The sequence below is a fragment of the Phocoena sinus genome, chromosome 19 (genome assembly GCF_008692025.1).
Source record: "Phocoena sinus isolate mPhoSin1 chromosome 19, mPhoSin1.pri, whole genome shotgun sequence".
NCBI lineage: Eukaryota > Metazoa > Chordata > Mammalia > Artiodactyla > Phocoenidae > Phocoena > Phocoena sinus.
Window position 1 is genome coordinate 8,709,231 of NC_045781.1, and position 23,204 is coordinate 8,732,434.

General features: G+C 49.5%; 1 protein-coding gene across 3 annotated transcripts in view; it reads left to right on the forward strand.

Moving 5' to 3' along the window:
* Positions 1 to 23,204, forward strand: part of PRKD2 (protein kinase D2) — a 30,731-nt gene that overhangs the window by 1,478 nt on the left and 6,049 nt on the right. For all 3 annotated transcript variants that reach the window (XR_004346911.1, XM_032613013.1, XM_032613014.1), the window contains 14 exons: positions 1,742 to 1,880; positions 5,223 to 5,354; positions 8,423 to 8,577; positions 8,692 to 8,914; positions 10,513 to 10,590; positions 10,666 to 10,819; positions 13,449 to 13,566; positions 13,858 to 13,935; positions 15,344 to 15,602; positions 17,069 to 17,121; positions 17,267 to 17,339; positions 17,816 to 17,922; positions 18,799 to 18,960; positions 22,998 to 23,096. Coding sequence is in view for 2 of the 3 variants with exons in the window: in XM_032613013.1 (XP_032468904.1) it covers positions 1,742 to 1,880; positions 5,223 to 5,354; positions 8,423 to 8,577; positions 8,692 to 8,914; positions 10,513 to 10,590; positions 10,666 to 10,819; positions 13,449 to 13,566; positions 13,858 to 13,935; positions 15,344 to 15,602; positions 17,069 to 17,121; positions 17,267 to 17,339; positions 17,816 to 17,922; positions 18,799 to 18,960; positions 22,998 to 23,096 (1,830 nt within the window). In the remaining variant the exon portion in view is untranslated. The remainder of the gene's footprint in view (positions 1 to 1,741; positions 1,881 to 5,222; positions 5,355 to 8,422; positions 8,578 to 8,691; positions 8,915 to 10,512; positions 10,591 to 10,665; positions 10,820 to 13,448; positions 13,567 to 13,857; positions 13,936 to 15,343; positions 15,603 to 17,068; positions 17,122 to 17,266; positions 17,340 to 17,815; positions 17,923 to 18,798; positions 18,961 to 22,997; positions 23,097 to 23,204) is intronic.

The window sequence follows — 23,204 nt, forward strand, 5'->3', positions numbered from 1 at the left end:
CAAGTGAGGTCTCAGAGTCCAATCTCTGCCCTCCCCCAGGCTTGAGCGTGTGTGGAGGGGCAGGTGCGCCTCTTCACAGTCCAGAGGCTCTGAGGCGTCTGTCCCCTCTCCTGATCAGTGTCCCCCGCCACCCCCCGGCTCTAATGCTAGTCTGTTAAAACGAATCTTCCCCAGTCCCACCCCACTCTTCGCTTTGGACACGAGGGTCACTGGGGTTGGGGCCTGGGGGAGCACGGCAAGGGGAAATCAGGTGGGACGCAATGCTGGGATTCTAGAATGTTAAAAGTTAGAATTAAAAAAAAAAATTGGAATAGTGGGCTACTCTACTGTTGGAATTTTGGACTGTAAAAGTGTTAAAATGTTAGAATTCTAAATTGTTGGAATATGCAACTGCTAGGTAACTGAACTCCTCTGCTATTAAAGTGTTCAAACATTAGAACCCGAGGTTGTTGAAATACTAAAACATTAAAATGTTGGAATATTTGATTCCATCGTTGTTAGACTCCTAGAGCATAAAAATGTTAGAATTCTGGAATGCTGGGTCGCTGAAATCCTTTCATGCTAAGATATTCAAATATTAGAATCCTAGTTTGGCAGATTCCTAGAACTTTAAAATATTAGACTACTACTAATCTAGGTTATTAAAATTCTAAAACTTATCATGATAATTTGTTGGAATCTAGAATGTATAATCCTATAATGTGAGCATGCTGGAATCCCAAAATACCTAAATTGTAGAATCTTCTTAGATTCCTGGGAATGAATTCTTTGGGCTGCAGACAAAACATTAGGAACTGGGCCAACTCCCCCATTTTACAGAAGAGGAAACTGAAGCTTAGAGAAAGACCTCCAAGGCAGTCAGGACCCTGGCAGTCCTGGCCACCTGTGGACCCTCTCCCAGCAACAAGAACAGATAGAGCTTCCTTTGCCACCTACCCCAAACCCCAAAACTAGCAGGCCCAGCTCGCACACTCAGCCTGCTCCTTGGGAAAACAGGCTGGGGAGAGGGCGTGATTGTCCCCTGGGTGAAGTTCTTTATCCGATGCTCAAGTCCTCAGCCTACCGCCCCCTCAGGCCTCACCGCAGTTTTATTTTCTGCCCCCCACCCCACCCCGTCCAGGTGTGGTAGGGCCCCTTTCCTTCCTTCCAGTGGCTCCACCTGGGCGGTTTCACTTTCTGTTCTACCAGGTTTCATTTCCTGCCCCGCCTCCCCAAGCTAGGGACCGGGACACCTGGGTCCTTGAGGCATTGGGTGGGGGACACCGTGCCAGTTTCCAACTCCCTTGAGCCCTAGCCTTTCCACACCCCCCTCCCCCCCAAACTAGGAGTCCTAAATCCCCTCCTTCCAGATCGCCCAGCCCCAGTGCTGGGCCTGGAGCCAGGTAACAGGGACAACAATAGTTCCAGGAAGGAAGCTGAGGGTGAGGGGGAGCGGGAGGTGGTAGGGAGATAAGGGAAGGGGTGCTCACTCAGCCCTACCCCCCTCCATCTCCAGAAGATTCTAGGTGCCCACGCTCCCAGAGCCACTCTCTCAAACTCTGGCCAGCGCTCACTCCCAGCACACCTGGGGCCCTGGCACCCTGCCCGGCTCAGCTCGAGCTGGGCTTGGGAGGGAGCGGGCAGGAAGCGAGGGGCTGCGGGGTCTCTGAGTTTCCGGGGGAAACAGCCGGCCCTGCCCTGGGAGGGTTCCAGACCGCTGCTTTGAGCTTTTCCGTCACCACCTCCTTCTCCCGCTCCTCAGTTCCCCGAGTGTGGCTTCTATGGCCTTTACGACAAGATCCTGCTCTTCAAACATGACCCCACGTCGGCCAACCTCCTGCAGTTGGTGCGCTCTGCCGGAGACATCCAGGAGGGCGACCTGGTGGAGGTGGTACTGTCGGGTGAGAGGCCGAGGCAGGCCTAGGGGCGGAGCCTCGAGTGGGGGCGGGGCATCGGGAGGAGGGGGAGGGGAGGTGGGCCCAGAAACTTAGTTCTTAAAGTTAGGGACCAGCGGTTCTCAGCCTTGGCTGCAAATTAGAATCACTGCGGGAGCTTTTTACAAACCACCGCTACGGAATGGGTAGGTGTGGTGCCTGCACATTGTGGAATTCGCACCGCACTGAACATAAACCATCCCCGGCAACGTGGATGAATCTCACACCTAATGCTGAGGGACAGAAGCTAGACATCAGACTACATATTGTATCATTCCATTTACGAAGCACAAAGACAATTACGCTATTTTGTTAGAAGCCAAGAGAGTGGGTACCTTTTTGGCAGCTGGAGTTGGGTGGGGGGGCACAATGGTTTAAACTTCCGTTTATCCATCAGGATGCTGTTGACATGGGCGTGTACAGTTTGACAATTCATTGAGCTGTGCATTTCTGATATGTCCTTTCGTAGACCTACGTTACACTTTGATGTAAAGTTAAAAATGTTTTGCTGCCTGTGCCTCCTCCCAATGAAATGCTAAATTAAATCAGACTCTGCAGCGTGAGATGAAACCCGGATACCTGTATTTTCAGCCAAAATCTAGTCCACCCGCTGGCCATTCCCATTTGATGGGTGGGCAAGCTCTCAGCACTTAGAGGACTCTTTAGCCCTTGGTTCCTTCAGGAGGGTAGGGTAGGGGGGTAGGAGGTAACTTACTCATGGCTGTATGTCCTCTCCTGCCCCCCACCCCCACCCGGAGTACTGCAATGCTCCGTAAAATTTGTTGGATGGATGGATGGATGACAATTAGAAGTTTGGATTAACGGGACTTCCCTGGTGGCGCAGTGGTTAACAATCCTCCTGCCAGTGCAGGGGACACCGGTTCGATCCCTGGTCCGGGAAGATCCCACATGCCGCAGAGCAACTAAGCCCATGCGTCACAACTACTGAGCCTGCGCTCTAGAGCCCGTGAGCCATAACTACTGAGCCCACGTGCCGCAACTACTGAAACCTGGGTGCCTAGAGCCCGTGCTCCACAACAAGGAAACCACCGCAATGAGAAGCCCGCGCACCGCAACAAAGAGTAGCCCCCTCTTGCCTCAACTAGAGGAAGCCCACGTGCAGCAACGAAGGCCCAACGCAGCCAAAAAATAAATTATAAATAAATAAAGAGCATAAATCATTAAAAAAAGGAGAAGTTTGGATTTATGTCCCTCATATAGGCTTGCCACCCTTGGATTTTTATCTTCATCCTGGTCTCTCCCCAAATCCAAGTCTTGTTCGTGCAGCTGTCTCCCTGACGCTTTTACTCGGCAGCTCCAGGCCTCTCAGATACAGCCTGTCCAAGACAGAAATCTTGATTTCGCCCTTCTAAACCTGCTCTTCCCACAGTATTCTCCAGCTTGGTGAAGGGTATCACCATTCACCCAGGTGCTCATGCCCCAAACTTTGGGCCATCCCTGGCTCCTCTTTTTCTCTCACCCCTTCACTTGGTCCATCCTCAAACCTACTGGTCTCACCCATCCTGAATCTATTTCTTGCCTCCCTCCACTGATCCAAGCCGCCATCACCTCCTGCCTAGACTATTGCAGTAGCACCTAAGTCAGCTCATGACACTCCACTGCTCAGAATCCTCCCCTTACTCTGCATTACCCTCGGAACAAAATGCAAACTCCTCAACGTGGCCTCAAGGCTGTCCATGACCTGGGCCCTGCCAATTCCCGAAATTCATCTCTTAACACTGTCCTTCTTACTTTCTTTGTTCCAACCATCTTGTCTGCCCTCTGTCCCTTGAAGAAATCAAGCTCCCTCCCACCTCAGGGCCTTTGCACTTGCTGTCCTTCTCCCCCACCCCCGACCCTGTCCTGTCTTCTCATAGCTAGCACCTTCTTGTTATTTGGATCTCAGCTTAAATGCCATTTCCTCATTGTCAGAAATATCCTTGTTTGTTTGTTGTTTTATGTATCTTTTTCCTCTCCTCAAAAGAATGTCAGATCTCTGAGAGTGGTGAAACTCTCTTGTTCAGAGCTTTATCCTGCATGTGTAAACAGTGCTTGGCACATAGAACAGAGTCCCCTCTCCATTGCATAATACTAAGAAAAATAGCTTAATATTAGACAGAAATTGGGGGGGATGGGGGTGGGGAGAGGAACAAGATTTAGTCCAAAAATGAAACTTTAAAATAATAGCTAACATTTATTGAGCATTTTCTCTGAGCCAGGTACTTTTTTAAGAGCTTTCCGGGAATTCCCTGATGGTTCAGTGGTTAAGACTCCGTGCTCTCACTGCTGAGGGCCCCGTTTCAATCCCTGGTCGGGGAACTAAAATCCCATAAGCCGCGTCGCGTGGCCAAAAAAAAAAAAAGCTTTCCATATATTCATTTAACCCATAAAAAAGAACCATAGGGACTTCCCTGATGGTGCAGTGGTTAAGAATCCGCTTGCCAAAGCAGGGGACACGGGTTCGAGCCCTGGTCCGGGAAGATCCCACATGCTGCAGAGCAACTGAGCCCTCGAGCCACAACTGTTGAGCCCGCGGGCCTAAAGCCCGTCCTCCGCAAAAAGAGAAGTCACTGCAATGAGAAGCCCGCGCACTGCAACGAAGAGTAGCCCCCGCCCGCCGCAACTAGAGAAAGCCCGCGTGCAGCAATGAAGACCCAACTCAGCCAAAAATTAAAATAAATTAATTAGTTTTCAAAAATAGAAATAAAAATAGTGTAAGCGGAACATTCATCAAAATAAATTTTAAAAAAAGAACTATAAGGCGATACTATTATGATACTGGGCGTGTTCTTCCCTAGACACCTGCATGGTCCAGACCCTTACCTTTTTCAGGTCTTTTGTCTTTTTTTTTTTTTTTTTGGCAGGCGGATTCTTAACCACTGTGCCACCAGAGAAGCCCTATCTGTGTTTTTTTAATTAAAAATTTTTTAATTGTGATAAAATATATGCAACATAAAATTACCATCTTAACCATATTCAAAGTCTAGTGTTCAGTAGAGTTAATTACATTCACAATGTTGTGTAACCGACCTCCAGAACTGTTTTCATCTTGCAAAACTGGAAATCTGTGCCCATTAAACAATTCCCCATTCCCCCTCCCCGGTCCCTGGCATAGGCACATAGGTGTTTTGGCCAATGGTGGAGCTGGGATTTGAACCCAGGTCGAATGAAATGTAGGATGCGAGTAAATGATTGAAGGAAAGATCAAACATTGCAGTTGAGAGGGCTGTGTGAAACCTGGGAATGCGGAGGGTGAAATGGCCACCGCTGGTCCCGACTCAACCATCCGCACCTCCCTGCTGCCTGCAGCTTCGGCCACCTTCGAGGACTTCCAGATCCGCCCGCACGCCCTCACGGTGCACTCCTACCGAGCGCCTGCCTTCTGCGACCACTGCGGAGAGATGCTCTTCGGCTTAGTGCGCCAGGGCCTCAAGTGTGAAGGTGAGAGGCGGAGGGGCTGGAGGCGGGGCCAGGAGGTAGGGTGTGGGCGTGAGGGCGGGGCCGGGATGGAGCTCAGGGCCAGGAGGTGGGGCCTAAGAGGTGGGGTTCGGAGGGAGAGGTGAGCGCCCAGAGGCAGGGCTTGGGGGAGGAACTGGAGGTGGGAGCAGGAGGCGGAGCTTGGGTGGAGGGCGGGGTCTGGGTGGGGCTCCATTTGGGGGTGGGGACTGGGAGGTGGAGCTCCGAGGGAGTGGTAAGGGGCAGAGCTTTGGGGGAGAACAGGGGTGATGGGGAAGAGGGCGGAGCCTATATCAGTCAGGGATCAACAGGAGAAACGGAGCCTGTAGGGAGGCATATGTTAAGGGATTTTTGGAAGGAATTGGCTTACAAGATTGTGGGCGCTGGCCACTCTGAAATCCGCAGGGCGGGTCGTCAGGGAGAACAGGCAGGAGATGAAGCTGCTCTCCAGCTCGGAAATCTCAGCTCGGCTCTTTAAGCCTTTCAACTGACTGAAACAGGCCCACCCAGATTAACTAGGATGATCTCCGTCACTTAAAGTCAACTGATTGTGGACTTGAATCACATCTCCAGATACCTTCGCAGCAACACGCAGATTATCGTTTGAATAACTGGGGATAAAGCTGACTATCAGAGTCCACCTGTTGGCGACTCAGCACTTCCGTCTGCTAGGGCTGTCCTAACAAAAGATCACGGGCTGGGTGGCGTAAACAAGATCTGGGTTCTGACAAGATATGGTTCCTGGTGAGGGCTCTCTTCCTAGCTTGCAGATGGCCACCATCTCCTCCTGTGCTCACATAGCACGTGGAGAGAGAGCGATTTTTCATGTCTCCTCCGTTTATAAGGACCCCAATCCCACCGATCAGGGCCCCATCCTTATGGCCTCATTTAACCTTAATTACCTCCTTAAAGGCCCCATCTCCAAATACAGTCACATTGAAGATTAGGGCTTCAACATATGAATTTGGGGAGAACACAAACATTCAGTCTATAACAGGCACCCAAACACGTCTCCCTAAATCATACTTAAAAAAAATAAAGGAACACAGTGTGTTCCTTTGAGACAGGATGTCTCAAGGTTAAGCCCAAGTGTCAGGATCCACAGGTTCACTGTTCCCGTCTTTGATGCTTCTGAGGGGGAATGCTGAGAGCACGCCTGCCCTGCAGAGGAAGGCCGCACACCCGCCTTGGCTCTGCTCTACACACAGCAGATGAAGACCATCCATTATATGATGACGACCTGCATCTCCATTGTTGTTCAGTGTGCTCCACTGTTAGAGGCGTATTCTCAGATGTTCCGTTGCCTAAGGATCTCCAGCTTTGTGGCTATCATGCTCCTATAGAAATCCGGAGTCCCTGATACCTTGTGTTCCAGATGACCCACAGCATCGACTAGGATTGTTATCATGCAGCCCTAAATATACTTGTGGAGGACTTCCCTGGTGGTCCAGTGGTTAAGACTTTGTGCTTCCACTGCAGGGGGTGCGGGTTCAATCCCTGGTCAGGGAACTAAGATCCCCACATGCCTCACGGCACGGAAAAAAAAAAAAAGTTAAATATACTTGGGGCGTTATTTAAGGACTCTAGGGATAATAGCTGTATCAGGCCTGCAAAACACCAATTTACTGCATTCAAAGCTGCTGTCAATATTGCCATTGTCCACATGCCATATCCGACTCTTGAAGTCTTGGTTCATGTAACTGTTGTCATGGAGCAACCCTGGTATCACCAAGTTCTAATGGCCATTCTCCGAATGGACTTCATCGGCCCAGCATCACAGATGATGGTCCAAGTTCATAGGGTTCCAATACTTTATGCCTGTACTTTATGCCATGGACGCCTTCCTACGGGAGTTTGATTCTACCTTGATACTCATAACAGGAACCATAGATGAGATTCTGGAATTCTGTGAAGCGTGTGAGTGATTAAAGGCCAAAACCGGGATATGGTTCCTGTGTGCAACTTGCCACCCTGAAACTCTCCTCGTAGCACCAACAGCAGTCCCCAAGCTTGCCTCCGCAGCATGACATTATGCATTTGAGACAGTGCCTCTGATGAGGAATTGCCGTGCAGGAAAGGCTATGAGAGGCTGGCTGCCAGAAGACAATCTTCATAAAATGTCCGAAGGAAGCTTCCAAAGGCTGGAGGAACATTCTTTACTCCAGAAAGAGATCCTGGAATCACCAGAGATGTATGGAGAAGCGTTCAGGAAGTCCAGTAGGAAATGACAAGCTGAGCCTGACTCTTTCGTGGTCAAGGATTAAAAATAGAAAAGAAAAGAAAGAACAAAGTCACACTTCCACATGATATGATACAACCATCCCGAGTACAACTGAAAAATGCTCTCTTTCCCCATAAGACGACGTCCTTGTGTGATATTCCGTCTTCTCCTTTGATATCCCGTAACAAATATCACGGTATAAAGTTAATTATTATTAATATCTTATGTTAGATGATAAGGGGGTAGAAGAGGGAAGAAAACAAAAATATTTGGTGTATGCACATATTCATAACAAAGTGAGGAAGAAATACTATGACTGTCCTCACGGCTGCAACTGGTCACGTGGCTGTGGCTTCCTTCTCTTCCTTCTCCACTGCCTGGTCCATATTCCCTTTGCCCTCAGCCAGCACCTCACCTGCTCATGGTATTTTGTCTGTTGGGGTGGCCCAAAACTTTATTCCTGTTTTTTTTTTTTTTTTTTTGCCTCACCGAGTGGCTTGTGGGATCTCAATTCCCCGACCAGAGATTACTGAACCCGCGCCCTAGGCAGTGAAAGCGCGGAGTCTTAACCACTGGACCGTCAGGGAGTTCCCCAAACCTTTATTCCTGAAGGCTCTCAGCCATTAGCAGTTCTGCCTGAATTGGGTTTTGTAGTTTTCCGCTGACGTTAATTACACTAGGAAGAGGCATCCTGAGGGACCTGCTGTGTTCCAGATCCTCAGAAAAGGAGAAGGTGGCAAAGGGCGGGGAGGGGCGCGTGGTGGTGGGAGCTGAGCTTTAGTGCCCAGGTCAGGTGGAGGCTATGTCTCTGACCGTCGGGCGCCCCACACAGGCTGCGGACTGAACTACCACAAACGCTGCGCCTTCAGCATCCCCAACAACTGCAGTGGGGCCCGCAAGCGACGCCTATCGTCCACGTCTCTGGCCAGTGGCCATTCGGTGCGCCTCGGCACCTCTGAGTCCCTGCTCAGCATGGCTGATGAGCTGGTGAGCAGCTGGGGGAGTGGGGAGGGGTGGGGAGGGGTGGTGGTTGGGGGTTGATGAGGTCCAGGCGCAGGGACGATGCGCTGAGGTGTCCCTTTCCACCTTGTCATCTGATAGAGCCGTAGCACCACCGAGCTCATCCCTCGCCGCCCCCCGTCCTCGTCCTCCTCATCTTCTGTCTCATCCTACACCGGTCGCCCGATCGAGCTGGACAAGATGCTGCTGTCCAAGGTCAAGGTGCCACACACCTTCCTCATCCACAGCTATACGCGGCCCACCGTCTGCCAGGCTTGCAAGAAACTGCTCAAGGGCCTCTTTCGCCAGGGCCTGCAGTGCAAAGGTCAGCGGGGGCCCCCCACGTTGGGGGGTGGCGAGGGACAGAGTCAGAACACCCCCCATCACACAGACACACTGAGGCTTAGGATCTCAGCTGGGCTTGTGGCAGGAAACAAAAATCTCTGTTCTGATCCTTAGAAGCACAGGGCCTTGGAAAGGAAGTGCCCTGAATCCTGAAGTTCTAGAACCTTTGGAATTCTGGAATCCTAGAACCTCAGTCATTAGAAACTTGGAATCCTAGCACCTAAGAAATCTAGATTCATATGATACTTAGCATGGAATTCTAAAACCTTAGAACTTGAGAATTCTTGAATCAGAGAACCTTAGAAACATAAGTTTCAAGAATTCTAGATCATAGGATTCAGCAAAAAGAATCATAGAACTTTAGATTCATAAATATTAGAACTATCAAATTATAGATTCTCAGAATGTTAGAACATTAAAACCATAGGAATTGAGAAGAATAGAAACCTAGAAGCAAAACATTTGAGTCTTAGAAGTCTAGAATCATATAGCCTTGGAACCATCAAATTCTGGAGTCCTAGAAATCTAAGATCCCAGAACTTTGAACGATCAAATTCTGAAATACCAGACATCTAGATCCATAAAAAGGTTAGAGCCATCCAATTCTAGAATTCATCAGAACAATCAAATTCTAGAATCTTAGATGTCTACAGCTAAAGAACCATAGAAACATTAAGTTCTAGATTCCTGGGTGTACAGAACCCAAGAACTTTGGAACTATCAGATTCTACAGGCTTAGAAGTCTAGAATCATAGAACTGTAGAGTCACCGAATTCTAGAGTTTAGATACATAAAACCTTAAAACCTCAGACATCAAAGCATCTTAGCAGTCTAGAACTGTAGAACTGTAGAAGCACAGATGTGTAGAGTTCTAGAAACTTGGACATCAAACTCTGCAGTCTTAGAAATCTAGAATCATAAGGACCTTAGCAAAATAAGTTTTCATAGAATTCCAGGATCTTTGATGTATAGCAGCCCAGAACCTCGGAGTCTTCAAACTTCTCAACCAAACAATGGTTCTCAACCAAGGACAGTTTTGCCCAAGGGGGGATGTTTGGCAATGTCTGGAAACATTTTTGTTTGTCATATGGGGCCGGTGCTACTGGCATCAGATGGGTAGAGATCAGGGATGCTGCTAAAAATCCTATGATGTTCAGAACAACCTGCCACAACAAGGAATTTTCCAGCCCAAAATGTTCATAGTGCCAAAGGTTGAGAAACCCCGCCCTCAAAAGCCTGAAGTCTAGAATCATAGAATGTTACATGCGATTACACTCTATAATTGTAGAAATCTAGGGTGACGGATATCTACACTGTTAGAACTTTAGACCCTTAGAGTGCTAGGGCTATCAAGCCACGGACACTTCATCTGGCCCTCTTCTATTTAATCAAGCCTCTCCATAGTTGGGGACTGTGGCTTAAAGGAGGGATGACCAGGGAAGGGTCATTTAGCTTTCCTGCCCCAAAAAGCAATAGCAAACTCTTTTGAGACTGGGGGCTAGGGGTCAAGGGTCAACCCTTAGAGGTGACCTCTCTTCCCCCTCCCACCCGACCCCATGTTCCCTGTCCTCCTGCCAGATTGCAAGTTCAACTGTCACAAACGCTGCGCCACCCGAGTCCCTAATGACTGTTTGGGGGAGGCACTCATCAACGGAGGTAAGAGGCTGGGGGCTGAGCGGGAAAGGGCAGCAGGACTGTGTGGAGGTCCCTCTGATGCCCCTGTCCTCCCAGATGTGTCGATGGAGGAGGCCACTGATTTCAGCGAGGCTGACAAGAGCTCCCTCATGGATGAGTCAGATGACTCGGGTTTCGTCCCGGGCTCCCACTCAGAAAATGCTCTCCATGCCAGCGAGGAGGAGGAAGGCGAGGGAGGCAAGGCCCAGAGGTACCCGGGGCCCTCTCCAGCGAAGGCCGTTCTCCGTCCCTGCAATGGGTTGACATCACTCCATTCTTATAAATTTCCCAGGTTCCTGAGGCGAACTTTTTCAAGCATCCGAACTTTATTTTTTTAACCTAAACTTTTTTCCTGATTTACATTTTTAACAAGTTTTAATGGAAGCCTATTTTAACTTAAATTGTTTTTCTTTTATTGGAACTGGTAATACAGTCACTCAAAACATATACAGTCAACCCCTCCCACTTCCCTGCCTCTCAGCTGCCCAGCCCCTCTGCCCAGAGGATGCCACTGGGATTAGGTTCTGGTGGGTCCTTCCAGAAACAGTCCATATGGCAAAGTGACAGTACAAAGAGTGAGTGAGAATATGGACTCTGGAACCAGACTGCTGTATGGCCTTAGGCAAGAGATTAACCTCTCTGGGCCTCAGTTTTCTCATCAGTAAAATGGGGATAAAGTAGTACCTACCGTATAGGGTTGTTGCGAGAATGAAATGAATTAATGTAAATCAAGTATGTAAAACAGTACCTGGTATACAGTGTTAGTTTAACTCTTATCCCAGAGCCCTAAATCTTAAAAAGGAAGGGAAAATATCCATTTTCTTTCAACCATTTTGGCCTTGGATTGATTTGTATGGCCTTAAACAAGTCCCTTCTCCTTTTGGTGCCTCAGTCTTCCCATCTGTAAAATGGGGAAAGGAAAATATCCCCAACGAACTGACAAGCAGTGGCTTTCTTCTGGCATGGAAGCTCTGAAAAATAATAACTTTTACTTAATTACACATTTCAAGTTAGAAATGGAATTAATCTTCAGCTTCACTAGAATGTGAGTTCAATTGCTCGAGGGCAAGGATATTTATCCGCCTCCCAAGTGCCTAGGACAAGGCCTGGCTTTCTCCATGGATGACTGTTTATTGAGGTGGCAGGAAAGCAGCAGGGCTAAAAGCACAGGGCACTGGAGGCTGAGAGATGGATCCCAGCTCCATCACTTAAACTGCTGGTCCTTTCTCTGCCTGCCTCAGTTTCCTCCTGGGGACTGGGGACGTGCCTTACAGATTGTGCAAATTCTATTTGATCATGCAGGGAAAGTGCTTGCCAGGTTATAAGTGCTCAGAAAATGGAAAAGGAGTTCTCCCTAGTATTTAAATCTTGAAACTCTAAAGTGGGAAGGGTGAGAGATGATCCATTTGGAGGTATGAGAAGAAAATATTTGCATTTCCATTTCTCTATTTTTAATCTCATCCTTTGAACCTTTTCACTTTTTTTTATATGTTTTAGAAAAAATATTTTTTAATTGAAGTATGGTTGATTTACAGTGTTGTGTTAGTTTCAAGTGTACAGCAAAGTGATTCAGTATATATATATATATATATATATATATATATATATATATATAGAGAGAGAGAGAGAGAGAGAGAGAGAGAGAGAGAGAGAGAGAGAGAGAGAGAATAATATATGTATTCTTTTTCAGATTCTTTTCCGTTATAGGTTATTATAAGATACTGATAACTGCTATCAAAAATAAAATTAAAAAGGAAATGAGAGGGGATAGAAAATGGGGACATGCTATCTTACTTAGGGTCGTTAAAGGGGTCCTCTGTGAGGAAATGTTGTAGCTTTAAAGAGGTCTGAGGGAGGGGAGGGAAGGAGTGGTGTGGAAGATATCTGGGGGAAGAGGCTACCAAGCAGAGGGAACAGCAAGTGCAAAGGCCCTGAGGTAGAATCAAGAATGTTGCAGGAGTAGCAAGGAACCTGGGATGGCCGAAGCAGGGAGAGTGATGGTAAGAGGAGGGGAAGTGAAGCCAGAGAGGGGACGGGTATTCAGGTCACAGTGATCACTGAGAGTTTCTTACTAGTGCCACCCAGCCCTAGCCACCTGGAACCTCAGAATCCCTTTCTCCCAGGTCTTTCCTGGGAGTGTTTAGTAACAGAATCATAGGCTATCAGAGTTGGACCTTGAAGGACTTGGGAGGGGAGGGCTGTTGGGAGAGGCAGCCTATTTCACAGATGAGGAAACCGAGTCTCAGAGAGGCAAAGAGAAGTGGCCAAGGCCTCTCAATTCCAGGTCTAGCGCAGGGATCAAGAGGATGTTGGTTCTGAAGTTGGGCAAGTCACTTAATTTCTCTCAGCCTTCATTTCCTCACTGTCATAATAGCACGTGCACAGATGAGAGAAATGAGGCACAGAGAGGTTGAGTCACTTGCCCAATGTCACACAGCTGGCTCCACAATCAATGGGCTCAGTACTAATTAGCACTTATTGGAGGCCCACTGTGTGCCAAGTACTATGCTAAACTCCTAAGAAAGGCTTCACTTCTCACAGCCACCCCTTTGGGTGGAGAAACTGAGGCACGAAGTGGTTAGGTAATTTGCCAGGCAGCCTGGCTTCGGAACGCAGCCTCTTAATGTGGGCCTCTCGAGTCCCCTTCCTCATTATGGGAAATCTGGAAACCACAAAGGAAAAAAGTGTGGCCAAAAAACCCCCTGGCTGCCCAGAGATGCACCCCCCCACCCCCCAACCCCCGGCCCCGAACAGGCCCCTACCACCACCCGCCGCGGCCCCAGGCACTACTGCTATTTTCTGCTTGTAACCTCTCATCCCTTCCTCTCCCCCACCCTCAGCTCCCTGGGGTACATCCCCCTAATGAGGGTGGTGCAGTCAGTGCGACACACAACACGGAAATCCAGCACGACGCTACGTGAGGGTTGGGTGGTTCATTACAGCAACAAGGACACGCTGGTGAGTGGGTGGGGCGGGTGGGGCTAGAGTTGGGGAGAGCGGGGGTTTGAGGGGGCGGAGCCGGTTGGGGTTTGGAGTGGGCGGGGTCATGCTGAAGGCTGAGATACAATTAGAGGGGTGGCTATAGGGATGAAGGGGGAGGGACAGGATTTAGGGGAGGGGCGGGACTAACGCAAGGTCAGGGGCGGGGCGGGGCTAGAATTAGGGGCGGGGGTTGGCTGGGATTAGAGTCAGAGCCCTAGCAGCATGTGGGGCGGACAACCTCAGTCTCTCAAGCACCTCTCCCGACAGAGGAAGCGGCACTATTGGCGCCTGGATTGCAAGTGCATCACGCTCTTCCAGAACCACACGACCAACAGATACTACAAGGTGGGCCTTCTGGCTCCCAGATCCCCCAGACCTCTCCTCTTTGTCCACTATCTTCTCCCCTCCTCTCCCAGTTGCTTCAGGCAAACACCTGCGAATCACACTCTCTGCCCACCCCTGCTTGCCCGCTTCCATCCCATCAGCAAGTGTCGCCCACCTGGATGCCCTCCCCCGTGTTTGATCTCAGCTCCATCACTTTCCAGCTGGGGGATCCAAGCAAGTTACCTCACCTCTCTGCACCCCACGTGTCTCACCTGTAAAAGGCCTCAAAGAATAGTCCTCGCCTCAGGGCTGATGCCAGAATTCAAAGAGATAATCTAGGTGGAGCAATTAGTTTAGGGCCAGGCGTGTGTTAAGCTCCGTTAAACTCCCAGTAACTATAAGTGTGTTATCATTATAGCTTTATAATTAATTTATTGAATTCTTTCTTTGTGTTCATTCATTGTGTGCCTCCCATGCCAGCGCTGCATTCCAGCCAGTCTCCTCCACGGTCCTTCTTCTGCCCTTGTCCTCAGTCTTTTCCCACGCAGCAGCCAGAGGAGTCCATTAAAACCATCACAAGCTTCCAATGGCTCCCACTGCCCTTGGAATAAAACCCAGACACCTCGCTGTTTACCTACTCTGGAGCATCTTCCTTACCCTTCCCATGGCTGCTTCCTTCTTATCCTTCCCGTCTTCCTCAAGCCACTTTATCTAAAATACCATCCCCACCACAACGTCTCTGTCTCCTAGTTTTATTGGCTACATAAGTCTGTCTCTCTTTCTCACTCTTTCCTTCTTTTCATCCTCCCTTCCTTTGTCTTTCAACACTTTTCAAAGCACACTCTTTTTCCTCCCCATAGACACTGTACGCTCTCTCCTCCCAGGGTCCCCTCTGCCTCCTTCCTGGTCTCCTATGTCAGTCCCATCCTCTCCCATCCACCCTCCACACACAGCCAGAGAGAACTACTCCCCACCTTGCACTAAACCCTTCTGTGGCTCCCCAAGGCCCTGGAGACAAAGCTCAGGCCCCTCCCTGTGGCCCATGAGGCCCATGAGGCCTGGCCCTAGCCTGATTTCATTTATTTATTTATTTATTTTATTTTTATCCTTTATTAGTTCATCAAACATGGCATGCCTACTGTGTGCCAGGCACCATCCATGTAATGGGGATACGACATGTTCCTTGAACACAAGCCTTTTCTACCTCAGGACCTTTGCACATGCTCCACCCACTCCTCCACCAGCCGGCCTCTTCTTACCTTTCCGATCTCTGCTTCAATGTAACTTCCACCAGGAGGCCTTTCCTGACCCCTCCATGCAAACCAGCCCCTTCTGCAATGACACTGGGTTCTGTGTGCTCACCTGAGTAAGTGGAGAGCCCCAGGGTCAGCCTGGAGCCCTCACGGGTGCTGGCTCTGTGTCCTGCCAGGAAATTCCACTGTCTGAAATCCTCGCCGTGGAGCCTGCCCAGAACTTCAGCCTTGTGCCACCAGGCACCAACCCACACTGCTTCGAGATTGTCACTGCCAACACCACCTACTTTGTGGGCGAAACCCCTGGCGGGGCCCCAGGGGGGCCCAGCGGGCAGGGGGCCGAGACTGCCCGGGGCTGGGAAACAGCCATCCGCCAGGCCCTGATGCCTGTCATCCTCCAGGATGCACCCAGTGCCCCAGGCCATGTGCCCCACAGTAAGTCCCCCACCCTGGGTCCCTGGGAGGATGGGTCTTGGAGGGCTTGGGTGGGATCCTGGAGAAGGGAAGAGCCAGGGAATGTCAGAGTGGAGAATGTAGCTTCTGGACTCAGCAGGCCTGGGTCTAAATCATTAAGCCCTAGACCTAACGCACAGTCTTGGGCATGTTACTTTCCCTTTCTGAGTCTTTTCCCAGGGGTGCCAACTCCGCCAAACTGTGAGTTCAGACTTTTTGATTCATGCTCCTTTGTGCCTGGCCTGTGCTGGATAATGCTGGGGGCACCGCTATGACCAAGACAGCTCAGGACCTGCCTTCCTGGTCCAGTAGGGAAGACAGACCTGTTCCCAGACAGTGATGACTCAGAGTGGGCAGGGCTGGGATAGGGCAGCCAGAGGGCTGTGGGAGCTCAGAGGGGGTGACTAACCCAGCCTGGGTGTCCCGGAGGGCTTCCTGAAGGAGGCAACATGTGAGCTAAGACCTGGAGGTTGAAGAGGGGTGGAATGAAGGGAAAGGAAGTGGGAAATCCTTTCACGCAGAGGCAAAGGATGATCAGGGAGTCCCAGGTTCCCGCCTTATGGAGCTCATAGTCGAGGGTGAGTAACAGACATTCATCAAGCCGTCCTGGATGAAAGACAAGTGGGACGTAGAACATGTGCTAAAGGAATCTGACATGGCCCCAGGAGTAACATTTGAGCTGAGAGATGAGGAGGATTTAACTAAGTCCACAACGAGGGAAAGACCATTCCTGGCAGAGGAAACAGCAAATGCAAAGGCCCAGAGATAGGAGAGAACTTGCTGTATCGGAGGCCCAGCAAGGAGGCCAGCACGTCGGGAATACACACAAACTCTGCTTGTTTTAAGGGCCTCGGCCTTCCTCCTCAGGGCACTGGGGGGCCATGGCAGGGTTTTGAGCAGGGGAAGGATGGAGTCAGGTTTGTGCTTCAGCAAGAGCCCTCTGGCTTCCTTATGGAGGGAGAATAGGAGAGGGCAGAACAGGGCAGGGAGACCAGGGAGGAGGCTGAGGGGCGAGGGCCGGATGTTCCTCAGGGAGGGGACAGATGTTCAAATGGCAGAAGGATCAAGACTTTGGAAATGTCTGACCTTGGTTGGATCAGTAGTGGGGCAAATGCAGGGGAAGATGCTGGAGTCAGTTTGGAGTTTCCCACTGAGCCTCAGTTTCCTCCTCTGTAAAATGGGATCACCGCTTGGTGCTGAGATCACAGAGTGAAATGCTCTGTGAACTCATTCATGGCCTCACTTTTTGAGCTCCTGTCTCGTTTCCTCCTCTCACTGGCCCTAGGAGAGAGGTCTTTTTATGGTTTCCATTCTTCCAGAGGAGGAAACTGAGGTTCTTAGTGGACAAGTCAGCCAGTAGCCTGACTACTGGCTCCAGAGGGTGGAGTTATGGGTGAACATGATCTTGAGCCTGGGGTCCCCTCACCTCCGCCTCCCCCTCTCCCCAGGACAAGCTTCTCTGAGCATCTCTGTGTCTAACAGCCAGATCCAAGAGAATGTGGTGAGACCCTGCCCGCATCCCACAGCCCAGAGGATGTGTTCCCCCTCCCACTCCCAAACAGCCTCCAAGCTCTCCCACCCTCCTAGTCTCCTTGACCTCCCCATCTCCATTTGCACCCCTGACCCTCCCTGTCCCCACCCTGCAGGACATTGCCACTGTCTACCAGATCTTCCCGGATGAGGTGCTGGGCTCGGGCCAGTTTGGAGTGGTCTATGGCGGTAAGGATGCCTCAAGAGCTGACCCAGAAAGGGGTCTTGAGCCCAGACCTTCCCTGTGATTGCCTGCATGCTCACCACTTTTTCTAGCTGATTAGAAAGCTAGATCCTGGGGGCAGATGGTTGCAGGCTCGCCTTTTCTCACTGGGAAAGGCCAATGACTTTTCTCCCGTTATTAATAGGGAAGGTAAACTCTATGCTGATTGGCCACAGAGCTAGATGGCTAGATTCTGATTGGTTATATATCTAGTTTCCCATGTTATAGATTCCCCTCCTCGGAGCTCTGTCTTTACTTTCCACCTTTATTCCCAGGGCCCCCCACCCGTCGCATCTCTCCTGGGGACCCCTCAGAGCCCCCATGATGGCCTTTCATCCACCTCTGCCCAATTCCGGCTGTGTCCCTCTGGTGGGGCCTTCCTCTTGCCAGGACTGGAAGGTTCTGCTCCCCTCATCCCCCATCTCCCCTACCCCCTGCCCAGGAAAGCACCGGAAGACAGGCCGGGACGTGGCAGTAAAGGTCATCGACAAACTGCGTTTCCCCACCAAGCAGGAGAGCCAACTCCGGAACGAAGTAGCCATTCTGCAGGTGACCCCTGAGATCTGTGGTCCAGCTCTGCCCCCCTCCCCACCCAGGAAGGGCCTTCCCTTCCCACTTCCTCCTTTGCCCCCTTGCCACTTCCTCCAGTCTGGGGATAGTCAGGGAAGGCTTCCTAGCGGAGGCACCATGCATGTTGAGACTGAAGGGGTAGAGACGGTATTCTGAGCAGAGGGACCAACCCGTGCAAAGGTCCAGAGGTGAGAGGGAACACGAAGTCTTCTAGGAACTAGAAGGAGGTCAAGGTTACTAGATGGTTTATGTGAAGAAAGGTGGTGGGTGGTGAGGCTAGGGGGGAGGCTGGGGGTCACACCCTATGGGCTTTCTCCTGAGGGTGCTGGGGAGCCATGGAAGGATTTTGAGCAAGGAAGGGACAGGGTCAGATGTGAACTTTTGAAAGATCCCTCTGGCTGCTATTGGAGGGTAGGGGGAAAAGGTGTGGGGCTGGAACCTGGACCCCAGGGAGGAGGCTGGGTGGGGACCTGGGTGGGAGAGATGGGGTTCAGCTAGGCAAGGGCTGGGGAAGGGAAGGAGGGCAGGGATTTAAAAGATGCAGATGTACAAAGCTCATTCCCATTTCTCCACGCTCCCCTTCTCTTGTTCCCACAACCCTGGACCTTCACCAGAATTTCATGATGTAAAGATCCTTCTGGACACTTGGTGGCGCTGGAGGGGTGGTTCTGTCTGGGGCTGTGGAAGCCCTTTCCCCTCCCCCAATGGCACCCCCAGGGAAGGAACAGCCGACCCTCCGGGGATATCTGTCTTGTTTGTCGTCTGCCTGCTCCTATGGCTTGCCCTCTAGGGTCTCAAGTTTGCGGGTGACCTGGGTTCTGACCCCCGCCCTCGCTCCCACCCCACCCACCCTAGAGTCTGCGGCACCCGGGGATTGTCAACCTGGAGTGTATGTTCGAGACCCCGGAGAAGGTATTTGTGGTGATGGAGAAGCTGCACGGGGACATGCTGGAGATGATCCTCTCCAGCGAGAAGGGCCGGCTGCCTGAGCGCCTCACCAAGTTCCTCATCACCCAGGTGCGCCTGCCCCGCCCACTGCCCCGCCCAACGCCAGCCTCCCCGCCCAGGCTCCCCACCTGCCCTGCAAGACGCGCATGTGCCGTGTGCCCCCCGAAGGGCAGGCAGACCTTGGGTGGGAGTCATAATAGCGAGTAATAGAAAACGTAATAATAGAGTAATAATAACAATCATAGAAAAAGTAATAGTGATACTTTTTAAATTATAATAGATTATAATAGAACAGTTAATAGAATAATAATAGAGTAATAACAATAGAAACATAATAGGATAATAAGTAGAAAATAATAGAGTAGTACTAATAACTATTATTATAGAAAAATAATAAATGATTATCATTTTATATTTTTTATTACTTTATATAATGAGTCAGGTTCACTGGGCCTGACTTTATTCATGAAGAAACAAGGAAGGGGAGAGAGGCCTTTCTCTGAGGAGCTCATTCATTCATTCATTTATTAAATGGTTCAACAAACACTGCCTGAACCACTGTGCCTGGCCATACTGGGCAGTGTGAGGACACAGCGGTGACCAAAATAGCCCCAGCCCTGGACAGTGATCCCCCGGAGTGGGCGGGGCTGGGAGGGGGGATGCTGATAATGAGGATGGTAAATAACGTGGTCACTAAACTTTATTGAGCACTTACTCTATGCCAGGCACTGTTTTCGTTCGTTTAATCTTCATAGCCACCTATGCGGTAGTGGTTATTACTACTCCCATTTTACTGAGGCTCAGGGACCTTATAAGTAACTTGCCCAGGGTCACACAGCTGGTGGGATTTAAACCTGGGAGCTGTGCTTCTACTGAGTAAAGTCGAACTAATTTGTGTTATTTGTGTGTGTGTACACGTGCACAAGTGCATGCATTTTAATCGATTTCACATATATAACGCTACGGTGTTCTGCCTCTTACTTTCACTTTAACAGTGCTTCTGGAAGACTGTTCTATTTCAGTGTGTAGTTAGCAGAACCGCCTCTTTTTCTTAATTGCGCCCCATGACGGATATCACCAAATTCCCCAGTTGCTGAGCATGTAGTTGGTTTCACTATTCCACTACTGCAAACAACATCCTGTGAACATTTGTCTACAAACGTCGACAGGTTCTGGTGGCAGAATTTCAATAGAATACATTTCGAAGAGTAGACTCCCGAGCCCAGGGAAATGTGCTTTAAATTTTTAAAAAAGGTGTTGCCTGGTTATTCTCTAAAACCTCTTTCTTTTTTTTAAAATAAATTTATTCATTTTTGGCTGCGTTGGGTCTTCATGGCTGCGCGCAGGCTTCTCATTGCGGTGGCTTCTCTTGTTGCGGAGCTCTGGCTCTAGGCGCACGGGCTTCAGTAGTTGTGGCGAATGGGCTTAGTTGCACCAGGATCTTCCTGGACCAGGGATCGAATCCACGTCCCCTGCATTGGCAGGCAGATTCTTAACCACTGTGCCACCAGGGAAGTCCTCTAAAACCTCCTTCAATCTTTGTTCTCACCAACAAAGTTTGAGGGTGTCTATTTTCTCACTCCTGACTAACTCTGGATAATATAATCACCAGGCTTTTTGTTTGTTTGTTTGCCATGCTGCATGGCTTGCAGGATCTTAGTTCCCCAACCAGGGATTGAACCCAGGCCACAGCAGTAAAAACACCTAGTCCTAACCACTGGACAGCCAGGGAATTCCCAATATAATCACCAGTCTTTTTTTTTTTTTTTTAATGTTATTTATTTATTTTTGGCTGCATTGGGTCTTCATTGCCGCGGGTGGGCTTTCTCTAGTTGTGGCGAGTGGGGGCTACTCTTCCTGGCGGTACGTGGGCTTACCATTGCAGTGGCTTCTCTTGTTGCTGAGCACGGGCTCTAGGTATGCAGGCGTCAGTTGTTGTGGCACGTGAGCTCAGTAGTTGTGGCTCGTGGGCTCTAGAGTGCAGGCCCAGTAGTTGTGGTGCACTGGCTTAGTTGCTCTGCGGCATGTGGGATCTTCCTGGATCAGGACTTGAACCCATGTCCCCTGCATTGGCAGGCAGACTCATAACCACTGTGCCACCAGGGAAGCCCAATCACCAGTTTTAAAGGTGGAAGAATAATACTACATGTGGCTTCATTTGCTGGTTTAAAAATTATGGGTGAAGTTGAGCATATGTTCACATGTTTATTGGCCTGTGCTTTATGCACTCTTTGCCCATTTTTCAATTGGATTATTCTTATTGAATTGTAAGAGCTCTTTGTATATGAAGGACCCTGGATATCTGCTGCTTGTGTTGTACCCATCTCTAATCCCAGTATTTCTTTTCCTCTTTATTTTGTTCATGGTTTACTTTCATTTTCTGGGTTTCACAGCCTTCCTAGAAGGATCTTCCCACCTGGCTGGTTCCACACCTGATTCTGGGACATGTTCTCTGTTGGTTGCAAAGTCCCCTGTGCTGGCTTCGTTTCTCCAGGCCCAGCACCCTTGCTCTCCCAAGCTGTGTGCCTTTGTCAGGCTGACTTGCAGGGTGGGGTTAGAAACCCACTGAGGCAGGCTCATCCAGACTTCAGGTGGGGAGAGGAAACGGCCTGCCTTCAGCAACTGAGGCAGTTTCTCTTTCTGGTCTTTCATCTCTTCCTCTCTTTTTGCCTGTGCTCTTCTCTCTCTTTCTCTTTCCCTTTGCAGATTTCTGCTTTTTGCCTCTTGCCTGCCCCACCCCAAGTCCTGTGCTAAGCCCTATACCTCATGAACTTATAGGCTTCACAACCACCTTTGAGGTAGGTATTACTATAATCCACATCTTACAGATGAGGAAACTGAGGTGGAGGGAGGTTCCTAGGTCTTGCCCAGGGTCACACAGCTACAAGGTCACATCGCTAGGTAGCAGTCTGGCCAAGGTTTGAACCTGGGTCTGTCTAGCTTCCAATCTGCACTTTCTGTTCACCACATTTACTAGGGGTTGGAAAAATAAAAAAACTGAAGATCAGTAGAAGAGGATGTCCATATACGTCTTTGGATCTCAGTCTCCCTGTCTGTAGAATGAGGAGCTTGGACCTCAGCAGTAGCTTTCAAATAGCATTTCCTTCTCGAAAATCATCCAGCAAAAACAATGAGAAAGTACAAATACTTCAGTTCTAAGATATAGATTACAACTTCATGCTTATATCACTCTGTACTTCTGGTGTATTTGGCATTTTGTTTGGGTTACCTAGAATCAAGGAAAATCATGGCTCCCACAGATTAGTGGTAACAGATGGTAACAGTTTTTTGGTTTTGTTTTTTTTTTAAGTCAGCTCACCTTGCCATCATAGAATACTCTTGAATTAATAGATACAGCAGGAAAAGTTTTATTTGAAACACTCACAGGAATATGTCTGCTAACAGACCACCACAAGAATAATAACTAAAAACAGCAACAATACTAACAGCTCACATGGAGTGCTTGCTCTCTGCCAGACACTGCCCTAAGCACTCTATATGCCTCAACTCACTTAAAGCTCACAGCAACCCATGAGGATGGGTACTGCTATTACCCCCATTTTACAGGTGAGAAAACTGAGACCCGGAAAGGTTAAGAGACTTGCCCTAGGCAACAGGCTAGTAAGTGTGGAGCCAGGTTTGCTACCTTGGTAGGCTGGCTCTACAATCCCCCCACCTCTTAAAGGTGTTACGTTTAATTTATAACATGTCATGTTGGTATTGTTTGTATTGTTTCCATTTTTTTAATGGCTGAAAAATATTTTTTTTAAAATGGAATCACACAATAGTACCTCCTTGAAAGCCACTGCTTTATTCATAGCACTTTTTCATCCTGATCCACATGCCAAAGTGTCTCAGGAGCTTCCCAAATCTCTGCTCCAGTTCAGCCTTCCTAGAATTGTATGTCCAACTCCTATCTATGATGGAAATGGTTCTGGAGTTTTGAAATTCTTCGTTGGTGCTCCAGTGCCTCCCCTAGTGCTGGGGGGCATCTTTAGGGGTACAGAGTAGGTCATGGATGGGGTGTGGAGGGCTGGCTGCTGAGGGCAGAATCTTGGGGCAGGGACCTTTCTAACTTTCTTACTGGCTCCATTGCCTCCCCTCAGATCCTGGTGGCTTTGAGACACCTTCACTTCAAGAATATCGTCCACTGTGACTTGAAACCGGAAAATGTGTTGCTGGCGTCAGCCGACCCATTTCCTCAGGTCAGACATATCTCCTCCTGATTTGGGGAAGTCCATCCAGTACTGGTGGTGGGTGGGGATTGTATTAATCAAGATAATTACTCAGACACAGAGACCCAAGATAATGGC